Source organism: Netta rufina, assembly GCF_964035555.1.
Source record: "Netta rufina genome assembly, chromosome: 7".
NCBI lineage: Eukaryota > Metazoa > Chordata > Aves > Anseriformes > Anatidae > Netta > Netta rufina.
The window spans coordinates 29,104,355-29,119,202 of NC_140130.1; the positions used below are offsets into that span (position 1 = coordinate 29,104,355).

The 14,848-nt window shown below is 47.7% G+C and overlaps 1 protein-coding gene across 2 annotated transcripts in view; it reads right to left on the bottom strand.

The window, feature by feature from the left end:
* Positions 1-14,848, bottom strand: part of AFAP1L2 (actin filament associated protein 1 like 2) — a 61,232-nt gene that overhangs the window by 10,992 nt on the left and 35,392 nt on the right. For both annotated transcript variants that reach the window (XM_084289718.1, XM_084289717.1), the window contains exons 2-5: positions 12,295-12,423; positions 11,675-11,752; positions 7,128-7,219; positions 3,504-3,594 (exon numbers count right to left, since the gene is read on the bottom strand). In XM_084289718.1, the coding sequence (XP_084145844.1) occupies positions 3,504-3,594; positions 7,128-7,219; positions 11,675-11,752; positions 12,295-12,423 (390 nt within the window). The remainder of the gene's footprint in view (positions 1-3,503; positions 3,595-7,127; positions 7,220-11,674; positions 11,753-12,294; positions 12,424-14,848) is intronic.

The window sequence follows — 14,848 nt, forward strand, 5'->3', positions numbered from 1 at the left end:
AGAGCTCACTCCATCCCAAGGCAGACAGCTTGGGCACATCAATACAATGTCTTTGCCTACTGGCAGTTTCAGCTAAGACCAAAGTTTTATCCTCTTGTTGAAGTGGCATCGGTGGCAGCCTCCTAGATTCAGAAAACTAGACACCAACACACAGCAGAGATGCTCTGATGGCAAATTTTGAAAAACCAGAGTTTTTCCCCAATTCTCCTGTTACAAGGATCCAGAGCCATTCAACTCCCCTCCTCCAGTTCTGCTGAGATTTCCAGTCTCTCCTGTGCCGAAATAACACCTGCAAGATACTTTTGACCCAGACAGAATTATGAAACCAAACCACCCCAGAGGCTTTCCGCCATGCCCTTATCTAGACCCAGCTCTGCCTTCCTGTTTGGTCTTCCCACAGCTGCCCGGGCTGCCCATCGATACAGCGATGCAGAGAGCTCCAACCACCCTTCATGCACGTAACGGGCAGTGCCAGGGGGAAGCATTTGATTGCCTTGGCTAAACACAAGGTTTCAAAGAAAAATAATAATAAAGGAAAAGCACTTCAGGGTTAAAAGCATGCCATACCCATCGTTATTGTGGCATAAATAACACCCTCAGTAACCTGCAACCCTGGCCTGGGTCCAGCCGCAGCAAGCCTACCAAAAAGACCTGCACAGTCAAAAGCAAAGAGAAAGGGAAACAAAGAGAGAAAGCCACAGATAAGAAAATGCAAAGAACAAGGGTGACAGCCTGGCTCGGGTCCCACTCCCCCCTCTGCCGGTGAGGCTGCCCCATCCCCTGCATCAGCTTCCAACAGGGACAAGGGGCCTGGGGAGCTTGCAACCAGCCCCCTCCAGCAAGGGGATTCCCCTTCAGAAAGGATCATCATCATCAGAATTAAAACCAGCGAAGGCAGACGAGCTGGCTCAGTTGGAGTAATTGTTGCTCAGTCGGCAGTCACCAGTCACGTTGCCCCTTCCATTTTCACTCTGTCTCTTATCACAGCCTTCACTTATGCAAATACAGAGGAGGAAGGGAACGATAACGGTTTAACACCTCTCGGTCTGGGAGGAAAAGGAAGCAGCAGCGCTTGCTGAAGCCGTACGGTGAAGGCAGAGGCATCCCCAGCGGAGAGGCAGGGATGATGACGATGAAAGAGGAATCCCAAGACCCAAGGGTCTCTCCTGCCTGTTTCATTTTAATTAGCTCACCCACGGTTTGTTACACTGTTTGCAGTCCCACCTCTGATGATGCACAAACCCTCTATCTCCTCAGCCCATCTGGAGGCTTGCTTTGATGTTCTTTCTTGGCAGCGCGCTCCCCAATTTTACTAGTGTTCCTATTTTTGTTTAATTTTGCTACGCCCATTTGTTTGGAGAGCCAAGGGTGTCTTCCAAGGCTCACGCTGTCAGCAACATCACGAGCAGCTCCCTGCTCTGCCAGACTGCAGGGGTGAGCAGCGAGGTCTCAGGTGGGTGCTGGGGTCACACCAGCATACGTGGCCAGAAGAGCCCTGGGCAAACCCATACATGTTCTCACCACCCTTTAGCAACACCAGCCACACTGAGGTCTCCAAGCAGTTGCTGGCAACGAGCATCACTCCCTGTAAGCAGCTACTGCAGGGTGCTATTGCCTGTCTGCCCCTACTCCTCCTTCCTACTCACCCCAATGAGCCCCCTGACACACAAATTTACCAAAAAACAACAGAGATTCCCAGCAGCACAGCGCTCTCTCCCTTCCCACAGAAACCCCCTTGAGAGGTACCTGCGTTGCAGCACACAGGTGCTTTGTGCAGAAGGGACCTGCTGGGGCCTGCAGAGGGCACGGGTGGTACCGCATTCACGGGTGGTAAAGGCACCACACGCCGTGGCAGCGCTGTCTGGGCTTGCACATCCCATCTCTGCGCCCTTCTCGGGCTGGGATCTCTGCTCGTTGCTGCGATGCTGCACTTGGTGGTGCCTGGCATCACCGGCTGGGCTTGGAGACAAAAGGGTTTCACCTCGCTAGTTCCTGACATGCAGCCCAGTGGCGGTGGCCACCCACCCCCTTCTCTTCCTGCTGCTCTTCTCCCTGCAGGCACCCAGGTCTGGCTTTTTCAGGACACCCTTGTTTAAAGCACACGCTGCAGCTGCACCCCGTTAGCACCACACCACAGGGCCAAGGTCAGTGCCTGGTGCTTTCGCTCAGGGCAAGCTGCAGCGTGCTCTGCGTTTAGAGGTGTGAAACACCAAGCCTGCTGGTCAAACAGCTGCTAACAGCAGCTACAGACAGCACCGCCAGCCCACACAAACACCTTGTTTTGACAGTGCTCCCATCACGTGGGGATCTTCTCTTCTACCACACTTGCAAGCTGTGATCTCTGGGTGCCTTAGGTCTCTAACTGGCCCTGCTGGGTGTATTTACATCTCTGAACAGCACTGAAAATGCTAAGCCTGAACGAGCTTGGGGACCCACACTGAGCTATGAGCTGCCTGGGTGTGTGAGGGGGACATGCTGCTGTGAGGATGCCCGTATAAACCAGCCCAGGTGGCTTCAAGCAGGGCCACAGGAGTTTTACAGCCTGATACTGCACACCAGGGCTGTGAAGCGCTCAGCTTCTCTCATGGACAGCTCTGATTCAACAGCCAAGAGCTTCGATCCAAATCCCACTTATCCCTAGCTCTCACTTCTCTGCTTGTCTCAACTCCTCCTGCTCAGATCTACCCCATGCCACGTGCACAGCTGCACCCTGAATGATCTCCATCATTCAGACTCAAATGGCTCGTACAGCAACGACAAGATCGGCTGCTACCAGATCAGAGGGTGGTAATCTCTCATAAAGGGTAGTCCCAAAAAGAAGCACGCACAAATGTGTCTGCACAAACGAGAAGCCAGGAGCTCTGCCTGCCTGCAGCAGCCTCCCCCAGAGGGGGTGGGAGCACATGGTGACGGGCACCCGTGGCACTGCTGAGGACATTACCAGGACATGGGCGTGAGTGAGTGTGCACAGCGAATCCACGCCGTCCCCTCACATGATGGCTGGCTTTTAGAACAAGCTTACAAATAGTTTAACTACCCAAAGAGACAGAGCTGAGTAAATAGTCAATTATAAAACCTGTTACAGCAGCTAACAGGTCAGAGTCATCAATTTTGAGCCCCAAAGGGACGAACAGAGCAGCAGGACATAAATGCAAGCCACCACAGCTTCACCACTTCTGAATGGAAACCAGCATTTGACTAGAGCCCATCTTCCAGAAAACCGTCAAGACAATGAGAATCCACAATGACTTAAAATATTTTACAGTGATGTCATATTAACCCAGACCCACTACTTATTTCTAAAGTAAACTTAAAATTGTGAGTAACTCATTCGACTTTTCTTTTCAGCTGGCATTAGACCTATAATATTACATGTGACCAGAATCAGAAGACAAAATCTGTCTCATAAGCTGTAAGAATTGTATGTTTTTAGTGTAACTTTCTCATAAACTTTAAGTCTTCCATCTCACACATAACCCCCCAGACAGTTAGCTGTGATATACCGTTTAGAGAGACGTCATATGGCTCGGCCTCTTCATAATATCCTTCTGGGGATTCGATCTTGGGGACCAAAGGTTGTTTTGTTTCAGGAATCTGCAGAATAAGTAAAAAAAAAAAAAAAAAAGAAGCATGATTTAAGGTAAAAACAGATGCTTGAAAACAATGGGTCATCCTTTCTGTAGCACTAAAACATATTCTAGGGTTTTTATGTAAACAAGCTAAGATGACAGGGAAGAAGAATTATTAGTCTGGTGAAGGTTTCCAGTTAAAGTAGAAAGTTCTCCGAAATTACTGCATAATTGCATCATAAATATTACTTTCTTTAATTTTGCTGAAAGCCCTGGAAGGATGGACTTGTACATTTCCCCATAAGCAGCAGCTCCAGCCCGTTGGCCTTATCATGAACTGGGACTTGTGCCTGCCACGCTGACCCCTCCCAGGCTGCTCCTCGGAAGGGGACGATCCTCTGAGCTACCGATCGCCTTCACAGGGAAGCAGCAGGGTGGACACTTGGTGCAATTCTGGCTTTACACTCGAAAGCACAGCCTGAGCACCCACGGGTCATATCTCTAAGTCTGGCAGATAGCAAACCATTGGCTAAAATCTCTGTTTCAGGAAATATTAGGAATCTTTAATTGTGCTCTGAGCAAAAAAAAAAAAATAAAATAAAATAAAAATGAAGGAAATGGATAAACAACACTGATGGAAAATAAGTCTTTGAAAGGAGTCCAAGTGTGGAAAATCCCTGTGGTGCCTGCCAAACCCCTCCTTAAACACAAGCAAAGGCAGGCAGGAAAAACAGTGCCTTGATCCTTTAGAAATACCAACACATGACAAAAAAAAAAAAAGGGGGGGAAGCTAAGAAACAACCTTTTTACTTCTCAAATAATTCACATGGCTGTTGAACGTGGTACAGCAGAGCCAGAGATAACAGTCGGATGGGCCCTTATCTTACACTCTTCCCAAAACACTCTCCCATCACAACCCAAAGCAGCATCCCCCCATTCCCCAGCGAGGTTTCCCCTCTCCTCGCCCAGGCCATAGCACCCCCAGCCATCTGACAGCGCTATGCTCCAGCTCACACCGCTCCCGCTGCCTTCGGACAGAGACAGGACATTCAGGGCATGAGGGTAAAACCCCACGCCTCCCAGGAGGGCAGGCAGAAGAGCCGGCCTCTCCCTGCAGACACAACATTGAAGGTCACGGATCATGCATGGTCCTTCATGCTGGACCATGGTAATTGCTCCAGGTGGTCTTGAGCATCATGGCATAGTCTAAGGGAGGTTAATTCCCTTTGCAGGTCACGCCAGCACCATCAAATGGAGGTTCAAAGACGTTCCTTCTGCCCTGGGTACCAAAGGGTGCTGCTGCCCAAAAGTAGATAGGAAGCTTTGAAGGAAAAGATTTTCTGGCTAACTGCCCTTGATAAGAGATGCCACTGAGCCCATGGGAGTTAGGTACCCTGCCCATGCTCCCACACGGGTGAGCTGCACACTTGCCACTTTTTCAGGTGTCTTGGATGAAGGCACCTCCTGACACGGGACTGCCAGCTGCTGTGAGCAGGCTCTGAGCTTGCTTCCCATGGCCACACAGGACATGCTGTCAGAAAACACTTGCCTCCAAACACTTCGAGGTTTAGGAACTTGTCCTAATGTGTTAAATTAAAGAAACAAGAACAACCAGTCCAAAGCTTTCCTTAATCCCTTCCCCGGCCCGGAGTATGTCTGTAATTGTCATCTGCGGTGGCCTTGTGCGTGTAGCCAGCTCACATTGTGTTATGACCATAAACAAATTGCCTACACAAAGAAAGGCTGTGGGTTTTCTGACACTATCCCAGGAGTGTCAGGGAAAGGGTGGGGGGAAGGGGCTGCTCTGTTTTGCTTCCTACAGACAATGGAATCCAACGGGGAATAGGTGGGACTGAGCCTCAGCTGCCCCAGAAGTCATTTTTTTTTCCTCTTTTTTTTTTTTTCCCCCAAAGACATGGAGTTGTTTTGTCTTTATCTGAAATCAAAGAGCATATGCTGCTGCGTTATCTCAGCCAGGCTGGCCCTCGCAGCACATTTGTCTCTTGCACACAGCGGAGCACGCAAACAAAACCATCTTGGGAGTCCGTGCCCGAGCCCTGCCACCTCCTGGGCAGGCAGCTGCAAGAAGAGGCAGAGCACAGAGGGCTGCCAGGGCTACCAGGGGATGGAAGGACCCTGACACCTGACCTATAACCCGTGGGACTTAGTGCTTCAAGGCTACTTTGGGACAAAACCAAAGAAATGAGTAGGACCCAGCTGGATCACCCTCTGTTGCCACAGTTCTTGAAATATTAAGTATCTCTGAGTGCTCAGATCTCTTTGCAGCCAATGGCTTGCTGATACTTCTCGGATGCTTACAGCAAGGAAGCACCTGACTGCTTTATGTGAGTGAGGTTAGCTCCACCAGCAAGCAAAGGTAGCTCCCAGCACAGGCAGCTGGCCTGCGAGCACAGCCTAACCTTGTCAGCTACTGTTAAAAACTGCTTTTCCTAATTTCCTCATTTAATTTTTCGATTCCCCTATCAGAAAGATGTAGCACTCTTTAGAGCCACCCCATAACACTTGACACCGCACCAGATGCTCAGGACAGGAGCTCCCAGGGGAGGCCTGCAAATAGCAGATCAGCTGGCAGCATCCCAGGGGCTTACCCGGGAACGGCAGTGAGCTGAGCTGTTTGGGGAAAATACTTGGGGTGCTGGATTCCTTGGGGTCTTCCTATAAAAGTAGTCCCTGCAGTAATAGCTAGCTCTGCTATTCCTTTTCCCAAGACAATGTATGTTAAACAAAAAAAAAAAGTGTTTTTAATTTTCTGGATTTTCTTTGAAGTGGCTTTTCAAAATTCATCATCAACCAGCTGCCAGGGTAGGGAAGAGGCCACCCCACTGGAGCAGTGGCCCCTCCTGCCCAGCTTACAAATGCAAATGTGCAGGAGCTGTCCTGCTAAAGCACACAGCCTGTCCTGGGCTGAAGTCCTGGGGCCTCCACCCATGGCCAGGGAAGGGGCAGGTTCTCTGGGGTCACGGATGCACCATCCTGCCCTCCTCCGTGTCCCCTCCACATACACTCCCTGCCCTCCTTTCCTTTCACATTCCCAAATCCCAGCTGCTGCAATTCCCACGTCAGACCAACAACAGAACAGCCACAATCTCTCGAGGACAGCCGGGCTGGCTTTCTGGCATGGGGACAAAATCCCACTGGAAGCTGACCATGTAAAACTGTACCCTCGCAAGATTTACAGCTCTCCTATGGATGGATCCAAAGGAATGTTCTTTTGTAGTTTTTTGAAGCTGGAGCACAGTGCCTGGGGTCTTGCACCTCTGAGCATCAAAAGCAGTGAGAAAATGGGCTCTGTGGGGCTGTACAGACCCATGTTGCCTTTTCCAACCACTTTTCCCCCGGCCTGGGGCAGGAAACTAATACATTGGGGAGACCCTAGTTGATTATGTATATATTTATATATAGAGAGAGGTTTATTAAAGTTCTGTCCATTTGGCTGTGCTGCACACTGTGTAATAAAAGTGGCCCCAAAGCCTTCAGGGGCTGATGTCCCCAGGCTGAGGGCTGGGCAGTGAACAGCGGAGGTTTTGTAACACCTACCTTCGGAGGGGGCAGCTCTGGTAGGCTCTTCTGAGGAGGGGATGAATGCAGTCCCAGGTCTCCATTGGTCAAGGAGGTTCTCCCATCCAGTGCTGCAAGCCAGAAACACAATTATATCGATGATATGTGGCATTTCCCAGCAAACGGCTACCCGGGAGATGCAGGAACAGCGAGGTGCTATTTTGGTAGGAAGCAGAATGATAATTACAGGCAGCACTGCGGGGTGACCATGTCACTTCGGGCTAAGTTCAGGACTGTGGCACTAGGAGACCCAGCAAAAGAACCCGCCTCTGCCTTTTGGGCATGTTTTTTTCCTTCTGGAAGGAAAACTGTGAAGCCCAGACCCATTGGGTTGGGCTGGGCTGCACAACAGTTCAAAGCCAGCCAAGAACAGTAATTTAATTACTATTGAATCTACCAGCTGAGGAAGAGATGCTCTTGAAGCAGCAGAAGCCAAACATGTGAAAGGGCATATGGCAGCAGAACTGCTCCAGGCAGTCAGCCTCTGCCTCTGGAAAGTCAGATTTTCCAAGCAGCTGAATGCAGAGTGATTCAGTAGCTGGGGGACATACGGAAAGCTCAGAAAACTTGTGTGCAGTCCCTCTTCCCCACCACAAAACTCCTGGGTGGCCTCAATCAAGTCCCCTGATCCCACGACCTCCAAGACAGAGAAATGCATTAATGCTCAGGAACAAGTGGGAGCCAGGCACCCGCCAGCCAAAAAATTAAGGACGTTGAAGGCATTATTCTGTGCGGTGGGGGAAGTCCCCTTTCACACAGTGTCTCTTAGCAAATACTCTGGGAAGAATGAGGCTAAGATGCCCAGATATTGCAGGTCCCGTAGATTAAGCAAGGGAATTAGGTCCAAAATCTGCACTGAGCTGGTGCTCTGGGCCCTGTAGTCACCTGCTAGTGCTGCAGCCACGCTCCTCAGGCATACACAGAAACCACCACGGCTCGTGCAATGCCCAGCAGCAATTAGCATTGTGCTCAGAAGGCACTGGCATGAACTTTGCTGCATACTTCTGGGTTTCAAAAATAGAAGCTGGAAACCACATTACTTTGTTCCAGTCTGGGGCTCGGAAGCCACAATGATAATTCTGCCCCAGGCTGCAGCGAGCTCGCGGCCAGATGGTGCAGGAAAGCAAAACACATCTCGCAAGTCAAATTGCTTTCTCTTAGGTCTCCTGGTCATCAGCACCAGCCAGCTATCGTGGACGCTCATGGACTGATGGACACCAAATGCACCGCACAACTAGGACTGAGGGATGCCCTGTGAGGTTCCAGGTGAGAGTAAAGCAGCACAGGATGGGGACCTCAGCCTCGGTCCTCACCCTGCTGGAGACCAGCCCTTTCCTGTGGACACAAGCCCACATGCTCCAGCTGAGGAACACAGCAGGATGCAATGGAGCTTTGATTTTCAGGCTCTGCACAGAAAGAACAACCTCCTCTAACCTTCTTCCTGACAGGACTCCTGGGGGATGTTTTGGGGTTTTTTGTTCTGAGGTTTCAAAGGGTACCTATCGCTGTGCCCAGCTGCCAGCAAGGGGGAACTGTGACTGATATGCTCGGTTCCTACACTGGAAACAAGTCTTGCTCAGGCTTATGAACCCCAACAGGCCTCCATGTGACAGTGCCTTGAACAGGGCAGCTCATTCATAATAGAGCACCTGGTGAGTGCTCACAGCCATGACCACGAACAAAGTGGGTACAGCCCTAGAGCAGGTGGCCATTGAAATTCCTCACGGGGAAATAACGAATTACATCACAGGTTGAGAGTAATATGATAAGAATTTGAAGTCTAACTACAAGCCAATCCATTTATCTTACACAAATAACATCAGAGAAAGCCTAATTTGAGCTCTCCCTGCTGAAGCAGAGGGCTGCATGGCATCCCCTTGGGCAGAGATGTCTCTCAAGTTTACTCCAAGAGATCCTTACTAACTACACTTGTTGATGAGTGGAGCTTCAATTTTTAAAGATACCTGATTTTTGTTAAGATTAAGCAATTTAATATGCAGTAGACCACTCACTGTGACTCTTATCATCATAACAAATTAATGATATCGATCTACTTACCATAATAAACCAAACTGACATCCCTGCCCATGATGGGGGGTAGGACTAGATCTTTAAGGTCCTTTACAACCCAAGCCATGCTATGATTCTATGAAATTGCTGCTATACCATTAAAACCATCTATGAGTTGGATATATTCTGCGACAGGAACCTGCACCTAGTGTATGCTCTTGGTATGGAGAGTCCACGCGTGTGCTGTACCTACCCCTTCCTTCTCCTGCTACAGCCAGTAGTGCATTTAGAAGGAAAGGAAGAAAAAATAGGCAAAACACCAGCTAAAATTCACATTGGTACTAACCGTTTGTTATTTATCTGTGCTTTCTGCTCTTTGTGAAAGTGAATCACCGGTGATATTTGGGATAAAGATGACAGGGTGCACCACAAGGAGCCCTACACTGTGCATCAGGCCCACCTCCCCAAATCCTGCATCCCTTGCTCTCTCTGGTGACTTTCAGAAGACAGCATTCAGCTTTCGAAAGAACGCCATGGACTTGCAGGGTAGAAACTTGCTGTATTTCTCAAATAAATGAAATCAAGCAAATGATGGTGCTGTGCCTTCTTCACTCATTGCAGTGAATTCAACTTCTGTACCATAAAGTGGTATCTCAAAAGCAGAGTACAGTTCAGCTTAAATTCTTACTGATGGAACTGGAAGCAGATACAGTGAGCAGTGAAATATGTCATTTATTTGGGTTTTGTTTTTATAGAAACTGCATTTTTATGGAGTTTAGAGGCTGGTGTATTATCACGTCAAGAAGCATTTCACCCTGTGCTGCTAGAGCACACCCAAGGTGGTGAGTAAAACCTGCAGGGGATGAGAGGTCCCACTGACCTCAGCCACAGGAGTGTGGTCACCACATCCCACCAAAGGACTGTGATGAAACACAAAGCTGCAGCAGATAAAGAGGATAAAGGGAGCTGCATAATCCCTTGGGGATCTACATCACGCTCCCTAGCACCTGTGGGTACTACAGCCCCTTCCACCTGCTAAGCCTGAACCTGCAGGTCCCCCCACTGACCGAGCACGCACAGACCTCTCCATGCCGTGACAGAGACAGGCTCAGGGCTGTACACCCAGATGCAGCTATGGCTAAGATCCCACACATGTGTCTGACTGACTGCATTTCCAAATAACCCAGAAGTTTTACTTGGAATAAGGAAGTTGCTGAAAACAGAGAAAGTGAGAAACACCAGGTCCCACAGGGAGGGACTGAGTGGCTAGGCTCACAGCCCTGATCAGGAAAAGTCTGAAATAAAAGAAGCAACTCTAAAAATAAATTGTCTGAAATAAATTGTCCCTGAGTTTCAGCATGGTCAATAAGTGCAAGCCTTGTTTTATCCACCTAAACAAGAACTTATATAAAGAGGTATTTCTGTTGCCACTCAGCTACTGGGAGCTACCAGGAGGCTGTGCAATCCTGTTATGGAGCATTACGGCATTACCCAGAGGACCCTGTCCGGGGATCATGTTGAGGCTGCATGCGTAATCCGGGAGGACATCCTGTCTCCCTGGGTATTTAAAATTAATCTAAATTCAGCTGCAGGTAGTTGTTTTTTTTTGTTGTTGGTTTTTGTTGTTTATGTTTTTTCAAACCAAACCAAAACCAAAACTAACCAACCAAACCAACTACACAAACAAACAAGAAAAAGAAAAACACACACAAAAAAAACACAACTGAAAACAGAGCTGGCCTAACTACTGAAGGATCAGCAAGTCAATAGCAGGCTGCACTGAGGCGTCCTCTTGTTTATTTGGACTGAAAACGTTGGGGCTGGGTTTGCCTCTGACTACAAGTGCTTTAAGAAGATGCGTGTCAGCAGTAATTCGCTCCACACAATTATCAAAAACAGCCTTTGTGATGAACTTCAAAGAGCACGGCTACTTTTAAAGAATTATGTTCTTTGACACGCTACGAATTTGAAACTTGGGAAATCTAAATTAGAAATTAATGAGGTTTGATTTCTTGGCTTGTACCCTGCAGAACTCAAGGAACCCCCAGGAGACAAAGCTGCTCTGCCCATGCAGCTGGTGCAGACCGTGCCTGGGAGCTCACTTCACTAGGTTGTGACAACTCGGACCCTATGGGCTACTGCAAAGCGACATACGAAAGAGAACTTGCTTTCAGGGGCTCAAAAAGGTGAAGTGACTTATTTCATGGCCAAAGGAAACACAACAGCTTCCTTAAATATTTCAGGCACTGGAATTGCAAGCCTTAGAAGGCAACGTTTTAATCCCAAAATAATGCCCTCCAAAGTGCTACTTCCAGGAATAACTTCAGTGTTGGCAAGGACCACGATTTCCAAAGGAATGTAATGAAAATGGCAATCCTTCCTCACCATCAACTGCTTCAGCTCTCAGAGCTGCCAGAGAGACCACCACTGGTCTCAGGAAAGAAAGGCTCTAGTAGCCACATGAACCCTCACCACCCTGTTAGGTATGAGGCACCCAGCAATCTTCAATTCCCTACCTTTGTCTTGTTTCTCCTGGTCACCCTGCTGTTTGTTGACAGTCACTTTGTTCATGTAAATATATTCTTCATCGCCACCTGCAACCAAAGGGAAAAGCGAAGCCTTTATCCACCCTCTGCTTTCCCATTGCTCATTTTTTCACAAAGACGGGTGTAAGAAGTGGCTTTGCTGAGTGCACGTGGGGGACAGCACGTTTGTTGAGGCAATGTGCAGAAAAAAAAAAAAAAAAGAAAGAAAGAAAACCAATAATAAAAAGCAGAAAAAATAAATGCTGTATAGCCAGGAAATTCCGTAAGTTAAAATTTCTACTTAAACACTAACTTAGGCAAACAGTACATCCTGTGTATCTTACAAAGTGGATTAAATAAACTTAAGGTTTAAGAAGGAAAACAGAAAGGATCAGGAATCTTGGGAATCCTTTGCTTGTAAAGCTGGACACGTAACTAGAGTAATTTTACATAAACAATTAGAGGTCACTGAAAAAATAATCTGTTTCATTTTCTCCTTTTAATTTTCTCGTCTCCCCTCCCTGCCAACCTCCAAGAAAATGGTGCTTCAAGACCCCATAGGGGTTCCCACGTGAGCCCACCACCCCATCTTCAGCTTTCCCTGCCCGTACCGCTGGTCTTGGTGTACACCCGCAGCAGGTCAGAGAGGAAGCTCTTCTTCACAAGAGCGGTGCTGCTCAAGTTCTCCTTGTCCAGGATCCTCAGAAAATCTTCCAGTTCATTGAGCAGCTGCTCGAGAGCTATGGCAGAAACAGAGACAACTGTTAGCAAAGTAGTTTGGTGGCATTTCACTGATTGTTTTCCATTTTTCTCCATTTTTTCTGCTCAGGAATTAATTTATATTTATTTTTCCAGCTTGAACGCTCCCTCTGTTTTTTAAAAGAAAGCTCCAAATTCCATTAGCTTGTTCATAAACCACTAAAATCCCAGGTAAACACCTACACTTCCTTCTATAGGACCTTTTGCTCAAGATGACAAAAGCCTAGAGGGATTTTGAGCAATAGGGCTGGGACTATACAAAAGCAGCTAGCAAGATCTTGCCACTTGAATCCCCAAACATAATTAAAACAACACTGCAATTAGTCTATCAAAGACCTTGCTTTTTGGTTCCTATTTTCAGGCATGCTCCTTATTTCTCCATAACAATTCAAAACCATCCACATGCTATGTGCCAAATATTCATCTCCCCTCAAAAAAATACAGAAAAAAAAAAGGAAAAAATAAAAGGATATAAAAAATCCATGATTCAGTAACTTCTCAAGCCATCTTGCTTGGGTGCTGCCCAGTGCTGTGTGTACCATGTGGAACTGAAGATAAACCCAAGGCTGAGCAGCATCCCAGACAGCCTTCAGGAAAACCTGCCGCACCGATGCCATCCCTTCACACCCACAGCAATAGATTTGTTTTCCTTCTGAGGAGCTGCTGCTCAGCTCTGCCACTGACAGGGCTCACACTGAAGCAACAGGCGTTTAATTGCTTGCTTTTGTTTGCTCTGAAATTTATCATGGGCTAATTAGCAGCAGTGGCAGGAGCCTGCTCCGCAGAGGAAATAACAGGGTGTTATGTGGAGAGAGGAAGCGCAGCACAAGAATGACAGCGTGTGGGAAAAGTAGGGAAAAACCAACTTTGGCTCTTCCTCTGGCTGGGAGGCTCCCTGCTTACTTCCCTCCATCGCTCCCTGATGCCAGCGACCTGCAGGGAAGGTGATGGAAGGCTGAAAAGCTTGGGTTTAGCACTGCCAGGCTGCAGATCCTTCGCACGCCATCAAGGAACGTGGGGCTGTGATGTGTGGGTTATTTAACTGGGGCAACGTGCCCTTCCCTTTACTTGCAGCAGTTTCCTGCTTCATGTTCCCACGTGAATCATAGTGCACAGCAGTGAACTAGAAAAGTGTTAATGTTTCAGTTCTGCAGGGCAAAGCATCTGAAGTACATTGACCCTAAGTGCTACCACCTCCAGTCTCATAACCAATATTTGTGCAGGAAAGAGCCGTCACCTTCTTACTGCCCTGTCTTTAGCCAGCTGCTGACCCTTCCTCAGGTGAATACTTGTTAGAAGAGGGAAAAATAAAGCATAAATTACTCTACACTGTGAAGCTTTGTGTTGTTAGCCATTAATTCAAAATCATGTTACTGCTCTCAAACTGTATTAACCTTCACTAGCCTGACTCTAAAACAGTCTCACAAGTCCAGATCAACTGATAATAGCTCTGGATGAAACTGCTAAATTCTAGCACTTCACACTTCATTTTATAACCTCTATATCCAATTAATTCTCTTCCGGTCTTATTTAGGACCAGTATGAAATAAAAACTGCCTGTACCACGATGCATTAACTTGAATGCTTTTGTTGGCTGCTTGTTTGCCCAGATATAACCCACTGCTAACTAGAGAAAGTAAAAATGATTTCAAGAAACAATAGCATTTTTCATAAGCTACAAGGAAACAGGTAGCATTTGGTGACAATATCAGATCTCATTGATAAGCGTCACTTAACAATGAACTGTGAGCATTTTGTGTCAAACACGCTTGTAACCTGCTTCTCTCAAACGTCAAGGAACCTGCTTCTCCTAAGTTTAAGGAAACTCCACTGGGGCAGATCCGAGTCTTATATACCCCCCTCATCCATTACAATGGTGCGCTTCCAAAAACCTGAACTGAGGTTGGTACTGGCTGAAGTCAGGCCTAAACGTATGTTCCTATTCATTTGTCCTAGGAACAGGACATTTGTGTGTACCAAAAGAAACAGCTCAAAAAAACACTTAATCTTAATTTGAATCCTCAGAAGTGGGTCAGCTCCCCCAGCTGCCTGCGCAGCAGTCACGATACTGCATTTGCAGGGAAGGGGGGATAATTCCCTCCTCCACCCCCATGACTGCAGAAAATGCCTTTATTCTTCTCCCAGGCATCCACAGCTAGCATACACACAGGACCCGGCTCTTGTGAATAACACAGCCCATACAGTAGGTTACATTTTCCAGCCCACCAAAGCTGAATTCAGGCTTCCAGTGACTCAAAGCAACTCATTTAGGATGTGATCCTGGGGCCACCGAGGTCAGTGGAAAGACTCTGTCAGACTTCAAGGGATTCAGCCTTTAGGGACTCAAGAGAGATTCATTTTGCTCTTCTTCAGCAAGAAGCGGCATATAAACCATCTGCTTCTATA